Source organism: Polypterus senegalus, chromosome 2 (assembly GCF_016835505.1).
Source record: "Polypterus senegalus isolate Bchr_013 chromosome 2, ASM1683550v1, whole genome shotgun sequence".
NCBI lineage: Eukaryota > Metazoa > Chordata > Cladistia > Polypteriformes > Polypteridae > Polypterus > Polypterus senegalus.
In genome coordinates, this window is record NC_053155.1 from 147179156 (window position 1) to 147196800 (window position 17645).

Sequence of the window (17645 nt, forward strand, 5' to 3'; positions counted from 1 at the left end):
AAAAAAAAACTTCATATCCAAAAATAAATGTAGCAGCTATATTCATTGACCTCTAAAACATAAGCTCACACTAAATAAAATGAACAGAAAAATGCATAAACCACAGAAAAACTAATAGTAAAATCATAACAGAAACCTCCTACCAAGGCGCAAACTCCTATGGCATGGCATCAGAACCTGCCTCTAAGAGCTATTTATGTACGTAGAATCAAATTGTCAATAGAAATTATTTTTCTTCAGTAAAATGTAATGTATTTTTAATAATGTATTCTCATATCCCTTTTTTGTATCTCAGATTTCTAGACTTTATTTACTGTATTAGGCATTGCATTCCCTTTTTTTTCTTCTTAATGTGTGTAACAGTAATGTCCTGAAGAAGAGGATTTTATCCTCAAATATGTATCAGGACTCTGGGTACCAAATAATTTAGCTAAGAACATTGCCATAATTTTGACTACCCAATGCAGATAAGCAAAACTAAATTTTCCATTAGTTTTCATTTTAGGACCTTTGCTTTGAAACTCAGCCTGTGCAAATATATTTTTCGAGTGTGACCTGGAGCTGTATTTGTCAATATATACAGTATGTGTGTATTTCTTATTTATATTTGTGTACATGTTTCTTTTCTGCTACCTCTTTTTTCTTATTATACATTATGTATGATTTACAAGGTTGTTACATTTCAATATACTGTATATGTATTAAATTGCTTGTTTAGATATACTGTATGTGTGTATGTGTATAGTTGCTTGTTTATAGATATATAAACATTTACACCATTGTTACATTATTCTTCTTTATGTTTCTATTTTTATTTTCCCTGGATATTTTTTTTCTTTTTGCATCAGTATGGATAGCCTGTTTAGGTCAAGCTGACTTTGGTTCAGTTGCTTACTTTGGAGTTTACTGTTGTGTTTTTGAGCAGGTTGTTACAATTTATATCTTTTCTCATTTTCAGTTTTTGGTATTGTCTATAATTGGGTGATTGTAGGTGCTTTTTTTACATTCCTTTTTCTAACCAATTGTTTTAAACATGCAAAATATTTTTTTCTGTAATAAAATGCATTGCAGTTTTTCATTCAAACAGATAAAGCATCACACACATTAGCACTGCGTTTACAAATCCCATACCAAATGGCATAAAACAGGGACATAGAGCCTAGATAGCCACAGTGACATACACACACACACACGCAGACACGCATGCACACACCCTCAGAGACACAGACACTTGCTCTTTTATTAACTTATTTCTGTTCATCTGACAGTTAACTTTCTGTTGGGTGTATTCAGCATCAACATTTGCAGTGCACCATCTTTGAGAATGTATTTTGCAATGCATGTAGTAATAAAATGCATTGCATTTTTTATTCCAACAGACATTGCTTTACCAAATGGCATATAAAAGACACAGCAACCAGATGGCCACACAGATACACAGACACAAACATAGACATTTATCCTTTTATTAGAGTGGATGTGCAGCAATCTTAGATTTGAGAAAGGTGTCATATAAGTAAAACCTATCTTTAATGTTACTACAAAAGTTACATTGCAAAAGTTTTACAAAATTGGTTCCCTGAAAGGAAGAGAAGGAATAGCATCTTATTTCTGCTTTCACTAATCTGTAGGAGCAATAAGGTGCTATTTTGACATTGGTTTTACTGTCTTGTTTCACTTATCTTTCCTAGATGTCTTTATGTCTTTTCTTCCTTCAGTAACAATTTTTGTCTGACATAAGACAAAAGGTGATGAACAATACACAACCATATATTCAAAGTGTAGAAAATTATATGTGTTTGTTTAACACATGAAAGAATTAATCATAGTGATGGACAAATTATTTATTATATTTATTACATATTACAATGAATGGTCTAAGATATGAAAGCAGATTTCTGGAGTTGTAAGACCAAAAAACAGCACTCTACTCCACTTTAGCCACACACATGTTGTTAGGTATAGGTACAGTCAAAGTGGAGTTTGCACAGTCTTTGTGTATTTTTACTTCCAGTTATTCCAGTTTTCTCTTCATATACTAAAGATCTGAATGCTAGGTTAATTGGTAACTGTAACTTGGCCCCATTTCTGTGGGAGTCTGTCCTATGATGGACCTCCTTGAACTTAATGCTGGTGAAATAAGCACAAGGTTTTTATGATCGAGAAGTGAGTTAAGAAGTGGAGAAAAGAATGATATGACTATAAAGCCTGTCTGGCACACTGTTAATGACTGGCATCTTGCCTGTGAATCTTTTTATCCAATTTTCTAAGACCCTGACCTAAAGGGCCAGTTAAAGAAAAAGAATAAATGAAGTGATAAACTGCTTTTTGGGTATAGTGGTAATGTCCATCTTAGCAATTGCAAATCTTGCTTATGTATCATGGCTCAAATGAAATGATTCTTCTGCAAAGAATAAACACCATTGCAATCAAAAGCACTATTAGTCACTTTAGTCTAGGGACTTCTCCTTTGCCTTAGCTGATTAAGACAGTTACTTTCTGCACCCTGCATGTGGTACAGACTTACTGTGAAAGGAGCATCGCCAAGCAAATACAACTCAATAAGATTAGATTAGATTAGATTAGATTAGATTCACTTTATTGTCATTACACATGTATAAATACAGGGCAACGAGATTCAGTTTAGCATCTAATCAGAAGTGCAAAGAGCAGAAGTACAATAAATATAATATGTGCATATTATGTACAGTTAAATGCGATATATACAGTTAAATACGATATGTACAGTTAAGAGCACAGTGAAGATGGGAATAGATATATAGATATATATAAATAGATATACAAATGTTCTAAATGCGGATGGCAAATATACATATTTTACAATATACATTTATGTACCTATACATGTATTTGTATGTACTATAATACTATAAGTACTATATATATATATACATATACAGATGTACAACATACAGGTGTGTTATGTATGTGCTGTAATACTATGAGTATTGTAATATATACAGATGTACAATATATGATATATGATGTACAATGTACAGGTGTGCTGTGTGTGCACAGGTATATACAGATATGTACAAGGAAGGGAGGAGGAGTAGTGTAGAGGATTCAGTGTGTGGATGTGAAGGTTCAATGGGGGACTGAGTTCAGAAGTGTGACCGCTGTGGGGAAGAAGCTGTTCCTAAACCTGCTGGTTTTAGTTGGAAGGCTCCTGTAGCGCCTTCTGGAGGGGAGGAGCTGGAAGAGTTTGTTGGCTGGATGAGAGGAGTCCTTAAGAATGCAACAAGCTCGGCGTAAACATCTCTTCTTGTGAACGTCCTCAATGACCGGAAGTGGAGTCCCTATGATGCGTTGTGCGGTTTTCACCACCCGCTGCAGTGCCTTGCGGTCAGCAACAGAGCAATTCCCATACCAGACTGTAATACAGTTAGTCAGGATGCTCTCTATTGCACAGTGGTAGAAGTTGCCCAGTATGACAGCAGATAGTTGGCTCTTCTTCAGTATCCTCAAGAAGAAGAGGCGCTGATGGGCCTTCTTGACCAGGCTGGAGGTGTTGTTTGTCCATGACAGGTTCTCCGAGATATGTATCCCCAGGAATTTAAAGCTGGAAACCCATTCGACAGCCATGCCATTGATGTGAATGGGGTGGTGGGTGTCTCCCTGAAGTCCACAATGAGCTCCTTGGTTTTGGTGGTATTCAGGAGCAGGTTATTTTCAGCGCACCACGCAGCTAAGTGTTTTACCTCCTCCCTGTAATTAGACTCATCGTTATCACTGATGAGACCGATCACCGTGGTATCGTCTGCAAACTTGATGATGGAATTGGATCCATACATGGGCCTGCAGTCATGAGTGAAAAGGGAGTAGAGGAACGGGCTCAACACGCAGCCCTGTGGAACGCCAGTGTTGAGTGTAATGGTGGTAGAGCAGTTATGGCCAGACCTGACATTCTGGGGTCTGTTGGTCAGGAAGTCCATGATCCAATTACAGATAGAATTATTGATACCAAGATCCACAAGTTTAGTGATCAACTTGGAAGTGATGACTGTATTAAATGCTGAGCTGAAGTCAACAAACAGCAATCTTGCATAGGTGTTCTTATTGTCCAGGTGTGAGAGTACACCGTGACGCGCTGTGGTTACCGCATCCTCTGTACTCCTATTGTTACGGTAGGCAAATTGGTGAGGATCCAGTGTGGGGGGCAGGCATGTCTTGAGGTGTGCCAGTACCAGTCGCTCAAAGCACTTCATAGCTATGGGCGTGAGTGCTACAGGGCGGTAGTCATTCAGGCACATTGGTGATGAGTGTTTCGCACTGGCACTATGGAGGTGGTTTTGAAGCATGCTGGCACTGCTGCCTGGGCAAGGGACAGGTTGAAAATATCCGTGAAGACCCCTGCCAGCTGTTCAGCACATGCTCTAAGGACACGCCCAGGGATGCCATCAGGGCCAGCAGCCTTATGAGCATTGATGCGACTTAGTGCGTTATGAACCTCCGTGTGGGTGAGTGTGATGGTATGGCAGTCATCAGAGGGTAGGGTTATGGTGGACTTTTCCTTGTTGTCTTTGTCAAAGCGAGCGTAGAAGTCGTTCAGCTCATTGAGGAAGGACATATCCATGGCTGTCTGTGTGGAAGTGCCGCACTTATACTCAGAAATGGCCTGGATGCCCAGCCACATACGTCGGGGGTCAGAGTTGACAAAGTGCCCTCCACCTTCAGTTTGTAGCTAAGCTTGGCCTTGTTGATGCCCCTCTTCAGTTCTGCCCTGGAAGTACTGTAGGCCTGTGTGTCACCTGATCTGAAGGCATTGTTACGTGCCTTTAGCAGAAGCCGCACTTCCCTGTTCATCCATGGTTTCTGATTTGGGTACGTTGTGATCCGCTTCTCTGTGGTAACACTGTCAATTGTGGTGCTGATGTGTTCCAGTACTGAGTGTGTGTAGTAGTCAGTGTTTATTTGTGAGTCGAAGGTGGCCTGAGAGGCAAACATGCTCCAGTCTGTGTCCTTAAACCTGTCCTGGAGTGTAGAGTCAACCCCCGCTGGCCACACTTTGATGGTCTTCACTGTTGGTCTCACACAGTTGATGAGTGGTGAGTATTTGGGGGTGAGAAACAAAGAAAGGTGATCAGACTGTCCCAGGTGGGGGAGGGGTGTAGCTGTGTAGGCTCCAACAATGTTAGTGTAAACATGATCCAAGGTTTTATCCCTCTGGTATGGCAGGAGACATGTTGGTGAAATTTAGGTAGCACCGTCTTTAGGTTGGAGTGGTTGAAATCACCTGCTACAATAAGTGCAGCCTCAGGGTGAGCAGATTGTTGTTTGCTAATGGCTGCATAGAGTTCTTTCATAGCAAGCTTAGCATTAGCATCCGGTGGGATATATGCAGCTGTTATTATAGTGGAGGTGAACTCCCTCGGCAGATAGAATGGTCTACACTTAACCATGAGATACTCAAGGTCAGCTGAACAGTGTTTTCCAACAATGACAGAGTTTGTACACCAAGCCTTGTTAATATAAATGCACAATCCTCCGCCTCTTGTCTTACCGGAATCATCAGCTGTTCTGTCCGCCCGGAGAATGTGGCGCCCGACTAGCTCTATAGCATCGTTAGGGATACCGCTGTGTAGCCATGTTTCTGTGAATATCATGATGTTACAGTCCAGTATTCTCCTATTGTCGGTGATCCAAAGTCGCAACTCGTCCATTTTATTCGCCAGGGACCGCACATTAGCAAGGAAAATACTGGGTAAGGATAGCCGATGTGGTGTTAGCCTTAGCTTAGCTGTTAGTCCTCCGCGTTTCCCCCGCCTTTGTTTACGGTCTCTGCGCCGTCTTCGAGTACTTCCGGTCGGCCGGGTAGCCTGCGAAGCGTCGGGTGTTCTTCTTATCTCAGGGATGAGATGAAGGTTGTTAATAAAACAGTCCGAGTTGTGTAGATCAATATCCAAAAGCTCTTGTCAGGTATAGGATGTAAAAGCGAAGCTGTTCTGAACGAACAGACCCGAGATGAGCAGGAATAACACTGCTATTTTGCAAAATCTGAAGAGACGCTGAGCCTCGCGTGACGCACGCGCCGCCATAGTCGCACTTGTTCGCAATAAGGGTTACTAGGAGCTGGAGTCTGTACTGGCAGCAGTAGGCACAAGGTAGGAACCAGTCCATTATAAATAACACTCATATACAGACCCGTGCTTACTTATACCTAACCAATAAAACAACTGTGTGCCAGTCTAAACTGCATGGTTTGTGAATATGGAAAAAAATGGTGCAGGCAGGGAAAATGGACCAACAAAATTCAAAACAGATCGTGCACCAGCCTTAGATTGGACCTGAGACTCTAGGAGGTTGAATGAAGCTCTAATCACTGTGCATTTATACTGCCCAGTATAACAATCTTGAATTAACTGACAAATAAAATACAAAGTTAAATGAGAATAATATGTTGCATAGAATATGAATGTTTGAATTGCCTGGAGTACTGACATGATTGTTTTTTCTTGCCTGTTATCTTGTTTCCTGTCTTATATTGATGCAGCTTAAGTGCCCAAAAAAACCTTGCCCTGAGATTACCTTTGGAATCTACTGTGTGTGGCAGAATAGTCAGTGCAAGATAGAAAAGAACTGTGGCAAATGCTCTGAATTCTTTTCTACTCTCAAAAGTCCAGTGATGCATTCTTTCTAGTCAGTTAAATTGTCCATAATATTCCCTATGTTATAATCAAGTCATTTATTTCATAGCCAGAGCCTAAGTACATCTCTTAATTTTACTGTATTTTTGCAAATGTTTTATGTCACAGGGAATTAGTGTCTCCAGCCTTAGCACCTTTTAGAGTGCAGCAGGTGAAAATACTGTGTATTTAGATGAAAGGGCAGAACCAGAGCTTAACTTCTTGCTGCTCCCAGGTGTATTTTTTTTATTGTTCTGTTTTGTGTGGTCACTTAGAAGCCTATTATTAGACTAGAAAATTCCTAGAATTATTCCCCATGGTTTACAAACAACAAAATGTTGGGCTTTTCGACCTTCCTGTGGACCACATGACATTCATCCAAGGATGAAGAACACTTTGGCCTTTTGAGGCTCTGACTCTGCTATACACTTGTGCCTTCTTTCCCTTTTGAGTTTTCAACACTGATGAGCAATCATACAGCTGCAAAAAGAGTTTTTCGCCTTAAATGCATCAGATCTCAGTAAGCTGGCCATGCATTCTCACGTTTTTAAATAGAACATGAGGAAGCAACTGTGCAGCTCTGGTAATAACCACAGCAGGCGATGAAAAGACTATGCCAACAATCTAAAATTGTTACTTGTTGTTCCTATCATCATGATTGCCCCAGTAATATGTTATTTAAATATTAAACAACTTCAAAATTGTCACTTGCCGTATGAAAATGAAAGAAGGAGATAGAATAAAATCAAATTTTAAAACGGCAGAACTCAGAACCAATGCTCTGAAAGACATGAGGTACAATTCAGTTTAAATATTTTTTATGGAAACTGTGTATAAAATGGCCAAAAAAATAATTGCATTTGGCTGATAAAACTGGAAAATAGACAAGCCATGTGGATTACAGGGAGGAAGTGAAAACGCCACATGTTATAACGCCAGAGTGAGCTGGCAGGCAAAAAATCAGGCTGCAAACACTAAGGTGGCTCTTCTATGCATTCAGCACTGAATAAAATAACTCTTGAATGCTATTCCTGAAAATTGCTATGGCAAGTATTTAAGTATTATAGTGTTTTATTTAACAACATTTTCTATTCCTATGTTAACACTATACAAAGAGTAAATCCTTAGGGACAATAAACTGAAACTGGCAGAAGATTCAGGGTTATTAATGTTTAAGGTGCACATTTTCAAACTCAAAAATATTCCTGTAATGATGCATTTCCTTATGTAATTCATGTTACTGGCAATTTAAGTTTGCTGTATTAAAGAAATGTGAAAGACAGTTGCATTGCCAAAGAGGTACATGGGGAAAAGGGTAATCTTTGGGACATAAGGAAGGAGACAGAGAACAATTTTGTAAGAAACCAAATACCTCAAGAAGACTGCAGCCAGCTTGTGTGAAACTGGGATTATGGGAAGCACTGCATTATGGGAAGTGTGATCCTCCTTTATGGGAACAGCAGGAATACTTAAGTATCTAAAGCCCTATTTGGATGGGATTAGTTTTATACCAGAAGGTGGGGTAAAGTAATTATTACTGAAGGACCTCTGCAATTTAAGTCCCATCTGAATCACTCAAATGATGGAATTTTACATATCGGTAATCACAGGACTAATTTAACTTGGGATTTTTTTCACTGACATTTTATAGAAGAGAAAAGGCTCAGCAATCTTTACTGACATGAACGATTTGGACAGGACTAAAATTACAGAGTTACTCCGGTAAAAATGACTTTACTTTCTCAACTGGTGTAAAACTAATCCTGAGTCAGCATAAGTGTTAACATTGTACAATAGCACTGGAAACATTCTTTTGGTAACCCTTCAATGTATTTCAAGTGACATCTTTTACTGAGTAATCCAGTAGAGTAGTACGAGTACAGGAGAGAAATAAATAGGGTCAGAAGTGCACACTTTGGGGCTTCCTCAAAGCTCTCGAGATACATATAATTATCCTTCCGAGAGAGTGTTGAAACAGTCACTTACATTACTTTACGTTCTCGTTGACCTGTAGACCTGACATCACCTCAATATCTGCAATGGAAGTCCGTCCTCTTTTATAGTGGAGTATATTTAAGCACCATTGAACCTGGTAGAAAGTTCATTCAAGAACTCATGCCTGGTGGAGCACTTCAAGCCTCTAGAAGATCTTTCAAAATCCTTTCGAGAAACCGGATTATTTTGCACCTCAACTTTGCTACCTTAGTTTGTTTTTAGTTTGGTTCTATGCCAATCAAATGGGATTTTACCAGGTTGGTACCCTAACCTTTCTGTGTCTCTCTGCATTTATTTTACAACACCTAAAGTTAGACATGAAAAAGGACTGACAAGAGGTCAAGCTAACTTTCCCATTAGAAATGATGAACACAATTTACATTTGGATCCTGAATGTTTTATTTGGTTGCTATATAGCAAGCTGTAAGAAAAAAAAAAACTGTTATTACCTGGGATATCATTTATAAAACTTCATGTGGATTCGAGCATAAAAATATGTAAATAGAAAAAAAAAACAGGAAAATGCTTATGCAAAAAAAAAAATATTTATAAAACCTGGCATATGCACATTTCTATGCAATTTACCCTTTATAAATCAAAATAATCTTGTAAATATGCTGCCCTGAAACAACCATCCATGGAGTATGCTAATCAGTCTCATGCATGCAGCCTCCCTGCTGATGCATCAAGTCCTACACTGCACTCCACAACTGATCATGCACAGCATTATAGAGCCTCTCCTCTGCATTCTGGGGTTGGGACGCATGCAATGACATGATTGCTATTACAATGAATACTATAGGCCACATAAAAAAGTTAGGGTTAGCCATTCACCTTACCAACAGGACAGCCATCATGTATAGTACACTTCTGCCAAAGCTACTTTGCCTCAAAATAAATGAATCATGGTTTGACCCAGGCCATTGAATCATGACATTTGTCAGTCTCATTTTGGCATTACAGATGGCTTGTTCATTAATGGAATGTCAGAGCTTATGGTTAACAAAAGCAGCCTCATTCTCACTAGATGCCTTTATTGCAATATGAGTGCAGTAAAGTGCTCTAATTACATAAGGAAAAAATCAGACACTGCTGCAAATTGCCTTTATTATGTTTGACATATATACATTCACACCATCATGCCTAGCACAGTGTTATAATGGAATACAGCTTGGTTGAGATATTCCTGACCTGTTGGCTAGCTACTTGATAAGTAAGAACAACTAGCTGATATAAACTGATGAAGACTAAAAATGTTCTTCAGTGCAATACACATCATTGACCCTCTTATAAAAGAAATAAAATGCCGTCTGTACAATATATTCATCACTTTTGAGGTTTAACCTCCCTAGCATTAGACCCATGTCACTCAGGCTGTAAAAACACCTAAAAGCGTTAGTCCTGAATGTCAATCGGACAATAGTGTAGGGGTGTCTCCCGTAAGCATTAGACCTGAGGATCACTTGGGCTGTAAAAGTACTAACAGCGTTAGTTCCAAGCGTCACTCGGTCTGCGAAAACAGTGCCCACAGCATTAGTCCTGAGCATTACTCAGGCAATTATGCTGTTCAATGTAAATGACCATACACTTAAGCAGTTTTCCTGTTCAAAGATATATCACAAAACAGACATATTTTGACAGTATATATGGTATTAGTCACCTTCTTAATCTTCTATCATTATAGTACTTTTTACACTTCTGACTTTGTACTTTAGCAGATTTTACATTAGAAAGATGAAATTTAATAAAAATGTAATTTGCAAGGCAAAAAATATGCTTTTCACATGTTTTTTGGGAAAAAATGTAACACTTAAGGAGGTTAACATGTTGGTCGCATCAATGCACATTCTAATAACAAGTCAGTGACATGAATTATTATATGCATGAAGCACCATATAGCTGGTTATATTGTATTTACATTCTCACATTCTCTTATCAAGTTCTCTTTTATAAATCCCTTTTGTGTGGAAAACTACATAAACACATTTTCAAGTCTCTTTTGTGTGTACGCAGGTTTTATAAATGTCACCCAGGAAGATAACATAAAAAACTTTGGCCTGAAAACTAGCAGAGGTCAAAAAACAGGAATTCTACATTAATCCAATGTTGCCTCTGAAACACTAACCAAAAATCTTATTACGGAAACTTTGCCCAAATTTGTATCCCTATAAATCCTAAGATGAGCTACTAGCACCGTGAAATGTTTGAGAAGTTTATCTATAGCCATGGATGATAAGTAATGAGCAAAACAGCTGAGTTTTGCTTCACACATAGTTTTGTGTAAATACTCCACCGAGTTATTTTGCCTGCAATTTTCTAATTGCTAAGCTTGTTTTTTTGGGGGTAGAAAACCCCTAAGTGATATTTTAGGGTCAAAATAGGGTTCTTGTTCCTTGGCTGCCCTCTAATGTGCCACATACTCTCATCTGTTTCATGCCTACATATTCACATCACTAGCTCTGCCTTAACTACTCATTTGGTATCAAAGGTAACACAAGCTTTGTTAATTTTGCACAACACTGTAAGATGATCCAAGCCAGGACACTTCTGGAGATTTGGGAGGAGCCAGCCAGTACCCTGGCTGATATGAAAATATATGTGCTATTGGCATAGATGTTGCTAGCCGGGAAGCAGCATTGTTCCACAAATTCTTTTGTGAAGTGAAATTACTTTATTTTGATGAAAATTCAGTTTTGTGCAAATTGTTTCGCTCATCACTAATAGGAACCACTACTTGTCAACCCAAAAAGTGTCTTGGCCTGTTGTTAACAAAATATCTCTATAATGGGGATGAAATATCTGTAGTTAGAGTTAATGATCATTGAATGGAGGAAGAGGTCAGGATCATGCAAGAGAGACAGAAGCAACTGCTAAGGGGTACTTTAAAAGTTGTCAAATGGAAAGCCCCTAAAGCAGGGTTGTCAAACTCCAGGCCTGGAGGGCCGTAATGGCTGCAGGTTTTCATTCTGACCCTTTTTCTAATCATTGACCTGTTTTCACTGCTAATTAAGTCCATTTCCCTTCATTTTAATAGCCCTGTTTTTAAGGATTCAGTCCTCTGAATTGATTCGTTTCTTCATGAAATGGCAGCCAAACAGAAATGAGACGTGAAACGAGCCAACAGATGAGCAGCTAAACTGGGATTTCAAACTCCACCCAATTTCACTCCAACCAATCTATTAATGAGAAGCTGATTCCTGCTGTTAATTAAGCCCGTTATTTAATTTTGTGGTCTGTTGCTGCTCTCATTCTGCCACAGCAGACATTTCCAAAACTGTTCATTTTCTGTTCGTCAAACTGTTTTGGTGACCTGAGAGATCAACCTTACTGAAACCTTCACTTTTCTTTATTTTCAGATATTGTGTGGTGGGCACAGGTGAGCTGGTCATGTGGCGGCTCGTTTTGTGTCTCTTTATCGTTTTGAGTTAATTAGCAGCAAAAACTGGTCACTAATGAAGAAGGTGGTTAGAATGAAAACCTGCAGCCACTGCGGCCTCCAGGACTAGAGTTTGACATCCGTGGTCTAGAGTGACAGCAGGGTTGTGCTTTGTTTCTTTTTATTTTGTTATTGGTGCACTTCCTTTTTTATATCTTGACAGCATTGGGAAACAATACTTAAAAAAGTAACTTATTTACATTAAGCATCACTTAGAAAAAAGTAACTAAATATGATAGATAATTATTTATTTTAAAATGTAATACATTACAAACATTGTTACTTTTTCTTTCTTTGAATGAAAAACTGCATATGTCACTAGCGACCACTTGTTATTAAATCCTGAACTCATGAACTTTCATGAATCTTAAAAGAAAAACAACCAAATTTGATAATTTTCTTGTGTTGTATTAATAGTATAGTGTGCCTGGGTTGGGACCTGACAGGGACATGCTCATCAGTTTGAAAGAGTAGAAAATACCTGGGAAAGCTGGCTATAAAAAGTAGTCTCTTAAGCAGTAGAAGGGGTGCTGCAGACACAGCACTTAGAGAGCACTCCAATTGCACCTCCTGGCTGCTGAAGCTCATGGGCTTCTTGCCTTACACCAAGTGCTGCTGTGATGATCAGTGGCTGCTAGTGTCCCTAGACTAGCTGGATTAAGTTTTCCCCCAGTACATGGATTATAAGTTTTGTTCAGTTTTTTCCACTTGATTACACAACTAAGAACAAACTCAACTTCATTAGCTGCTAACAGACAGCACTGGTATACATGCACGTTACTGCAACAGCATCTTTGCAAAAAAAAAAAAGCAATACTCCTGTTAAATAACACAGTAATATTTTTTTAGGTGGTGGAAATAACCATCTGTAGTAACACAGTAACGCAAATATGTTTTGATTTTTTTTATGTATTTTTACTTCAAGAAAATTGCTACTGCATTAGGGTTCTCTTTATTTAACATTTAACCTAACAGCTCAACACACATTATCATTAATTTGTTGCCTCCAACACTGTACTGCCCCTTAATAAACACACTCATTACTGACTTCCTTGGCATCAGTTTTAGAATAAAAGACATCATGAGTGTGATACCTCTTGTACACAGTCATATAGCTCTGCCATTTTGAAACAGCTTGGAACTACTTTCAATACAGAAGTAATAAGGTAAATGTTTGTTTATACAGTACTCAATTATTACATTATGTGTAAAGATTTTTTATTTGAGAGAGACTGCTGCTTCACAAATCCAGAAATGTAGGATTAAATTTTGATAATCTAGTATTTAGATCTAGTATTTACATGTTCTCCATATGACAGTTTTCTAACCAAACCCCCCTTCCTATTTCTAGGTACTCAATATTTGTTATTGTATATGTGCAAATTAGTTTGGCTAATGACCATGAAATGCATTGTATGAGTAATTGCATTAGTGTGTGTATGTATAAGTGTGGCCTAAAGTGAACTAGCATCTAGTCCAGGGTTGTATCTAAAGTTTCTAATATCAGCATCCATCCCCTGTTATTTTGCAATGGAAAAAACAGATTCTAGAAACAGATGAATTTGCAAGTTTTGTCTAAACATTAGGAGAATATGAAAATAGAACCCAAGTAGTGCTTGGACCAAAATTTAAACCTGTAGCTGTGAGGCAGCAGTCATATTTTAACACAAAAAAGTAGAATTGCAAGGCTTGTTGCAATTTACCAGGGCTAAATTATTATTATTTTTATTTTAAGCTGGCCCTGAGGTCTTTCACGTGAATGGCTAGTTCTGCATCCATTTGCCCCTTTCTGTTATCTTTTTATAGTGTTCATTGATTCATTTCAGAACTCACAAATTAAACTGCTCTACATCTCATGTAAATGCCTTGTCATTCATTGGCTGCACAGGGGCACATTTAACCAGAACTTACAGCAGGTCTTTGAAGATGTGTCAATACGTTGGAAAGGCAGCAGACAACTTAAAAAGACTGTAATTCTGATGGGAGAGAATTGAGTTTTATAGGTCACATACATGCTGGCAAGCCGTGAGCCAGAGACATACTGTTAAGCTCTTTTTGGCTGCTTAGACAGTCCATGGCAGGACAGCTGGGAAAAGCTTGTTTGAACATTGCAGCATGCCAGTGAGATAAGCAGTGTGCATGCGCCTGAAAAGCCAAGTATCTAAGGATATCCCCTGCAAAAGATTTGGCCAATATTAGATATGAGAATGAAATTGAATCTGCTAGAAATACAACAAAATGTGATTATATTTATGGGAGTAGAGCATTCTAATTTAAATCATTTTATGTTTATTTCTGACCACAGATATCCAATATTCCATAATTATGGCCATCCTATAATGGGAGGTAACTTTAGGCTTGGACCCTGAATGTTATTTTGCCTATCACTTCAAAATTTTATGCATTGTGGCATTTGCTTTAGCATGAGATTGCCTATATTAGGATTTCTACTTCCAAATGAGCAGGCAGGCTCATGTAAGGTGTGCTCTAGATAGCAAGCGGGAACACACTCTGAGTGGGCTTTCTTCTGGCACTGATTAATTTCCCCAGCTCGCTATGATAATTGCAGATCATCTCAATAATTAGAATCCATGGAAGTGTGGAGTACTGACTGCACAAAAATGAAGGCAAATAGCAATAATGATTTCACTCGAGAAATGAATAGACACACTGTATTTCTTGTAGATTTCTTATGTGTTATTTACATAGCTACTGGTTTTGCTTAACTAATCAGCACTTCACACTATTTAGAAAAATATGACATTATTTAAATCGCATGATATAAACAGTAAACATGAACATTTCAATAATTTAAGTTTTTTTACGAAAAAATAAATGGAACATTTTTGAAAGATAAGAAACATGAGCACTTTATATTTAATATCATTTAAGAAGACTCTCATTTATTTTCAATGAACAAGTACTCTACTATTTAATTCTGGCTTAACATCTGTTAAATTCTGTGGCATTTAATGGCCACCTGTATACTTGCTTACCTCCACAGATTTCTCCATTAATATCCTCGCACTGCCTGTCATCACACTCACAGAATTTCCCATGAACTCTTTTATCTCCTGGTGGGAAGCATGTGCACACGCCACACTGGCATTTTCCTGAAATAAACAAATCAGATCCATTGAGACCTACACAATAACTTCATAAAGAGCACTGAATAATCTTCAGCTTATTGTTGTTAGGCTGAATTTTCAAAGAAAAAAATTATTCTCTTTCCTGAATAAACAAATATTATGAAAATTACATTTGATTATGGTTAGTGAAACATTCAACTACTTTTTTTGTAAGTTTGTTTGAATTTTGTTTTCCTGTTACTGTGATCATTGATTATAAATGAATGACTCTCATTTAGCTCATTACTAGTGAGTATAGGTATGTTTGTGAATGCCCCCTGGCAGTCTTTTGAAGACTGTCTCCTGTTGTACATTTAATACTGCTGGGATGTCCCTGAACTTTTTGATGCATTAATGCATTCTATTCCCATTTTGATTCCGATAATAAATTCTCTTCCTTGTGAATCCATGCAACACCATATGATTCAACCTGTCTTTTTACATGAATTAATATCCATATGGGATGCAGACAATGGAATCTGGTTGCATTTTTAAACACCAGTAGTGACCAATAATGTGTAATTTTTACAGATATTTTTATGGCTCTCAAAAACATCAAAGGAAACAAAAGTCAGCTGTCTTAATTGTTACAGAATATGATAAAATGTTTTGACAGTTTGGTGGTGGAGCACATTAACTGAAATACTACAAAATTTGGACCACCTCCAGCTTGCTCATTGTCTAAAATGGCCCACAGAGTATACCATATTCATTGCAGTTCATACCATGCTGGAACAACGTTTATAATCTACAGATCAGCATCTAACACTGTTGTACTATTCCACCGAAGATGATCGCTAAAGCCTAAGACCTGGGACTTAATTCCGCCCTCTGCTGCTGAATTTTGGACATTATAATTAGCAAACATGAGTATTTGTAGATTAATAGGATGACTTTCTCCACATTGATTCCTGAAACAGGCAACCTAAGTGGTAGTGTGTGGACCTCCTAACTGTCTGATATACCAGTAATCATACTGCCTGCTCTTCAGGATAGATAATCTACCTGAATCAAATCATGTTTGGGCCCCGCCAGTACTTGGATGATAGACAATCTAAGAAAATCCTGGGTTGTTACTGGAAGACGTGTTGGTGAGGCCATGAGGGGACAGTTACTCTGTGGTCTGTGCTGCGACTGGAATACTATACTATAAAAATTGGCACTATCCTTTGGAGGAGGTCCTGACTTTATGTAGTCACAAAAGATCTCTGGTCATCTTTTGAAAAAAGTAGGGCATTTCTCAATGTCCTGGTTAAACTATCCACCACAGCCTAGTCATTCTGGCCAATTAGGTGTGGTGAGTATATGGCTGCTGCCACATTATTCGGGTGGATTCTACATATTGGTGGTGGTTGAAGTGGTTCCTCACTGTCTATGTACAGCGCTTTGAGTAAGTTCGAAAAGCACTATTCAAATGAAATTAATTAAGTATACTCCTTGTTCACTGTGACTAGACAAAACTCCAACTTCACCATTACATTTGCAAAAGACAAACAATAATTGTCTGATTGCAGTTAATGACCAGAGGGTCCACAGAGATGACCTAAAACAGACATAACATTTCTTGGCTATAGTCAAGGAGGTTCACCAATGTCTTACTTCCTCAGATGTTTCCAGAAAGCCTGGAAATCATCTTCTATGCACAGTAGAGTCCATACTCACTAGCTATATGACATCCTGGTAGAGCATCTATTCAGCTCAGGATCACAAAACCCTACAAAAGTGTGGTGATGTCTGCTCAGATTATCACAGGCTCACAAAACTTCTCTGTTCGCGACATAAATAAACCACACTGCCTTAGAAAAACAAAAAGTATTATTAAAGAACCCACCACCCTGCACAGACACTCTTTCTCACTCCTCGATTCTGTCAAATGGTTGAGGATCATTAACATTCACATCAGGAGAGCCAGGGGCAGTTTTTATCAACAAGGCTACTCAACAGTCATTATAGACAGCTGCGTGAATGTTTCTTGTATACTGTATATTGTCTGATCCTGTACTTCATATATGATGTATTCTATATCTTTGTTTATATTCATTGTTGGTATTTTACTACTGTCATATAATAGTAACACTGTTATTTTGCTGGGTACACATAGAAATAAACATACATTTAGAGCTGCCTAATAGATGAGTGATAAGCACTTTTCACAAAATTCTGAAGTGGCATATTAAAAAGCAAACCTCCCATTGGCCAGACTTAGAAAACATTTATTCCACCTCTCTGGCTTCACTTTCTAAAATTGACTTTACTGATGTTAAGAAGTAGTGGTATCATTGGATGACTTGTCAAGTACTTTGGCCCCTGATCTCAGGTATCCATCCCATTCCTTTGAAAGCCTCCTCCTTCAATTTGTCCAAATGGATTTAGGCTTCCAGCCCCTGATCTTCAGGAGCCATCTTCTCCTTCCTCCCATTCTACGTTCAGACATGCATT

General features: G+C 38.3%; 1 protein-coding gene across 1 annotated transcript in view; it reads right to left on the reverse strand.

The window, feature by feature from the left end:
- The window catches only part of itgbl1 (integrin, beta-like 1), a 772739-nt gene that overhangs the window by 195045 nt on the left and 560049 nt on the right, over nt 1-17645 (reverse strand). Inside the window, exon 8 of the mRNA XM_039744786.1 lies at nt 15075-15191. Coding sequence (XP_039600720.1) covers nt 15075-15191 — 117 coding nt within the window. The remainder of the gene's footprint in view (nt 1-15074; nt 15192-17645) is intronic.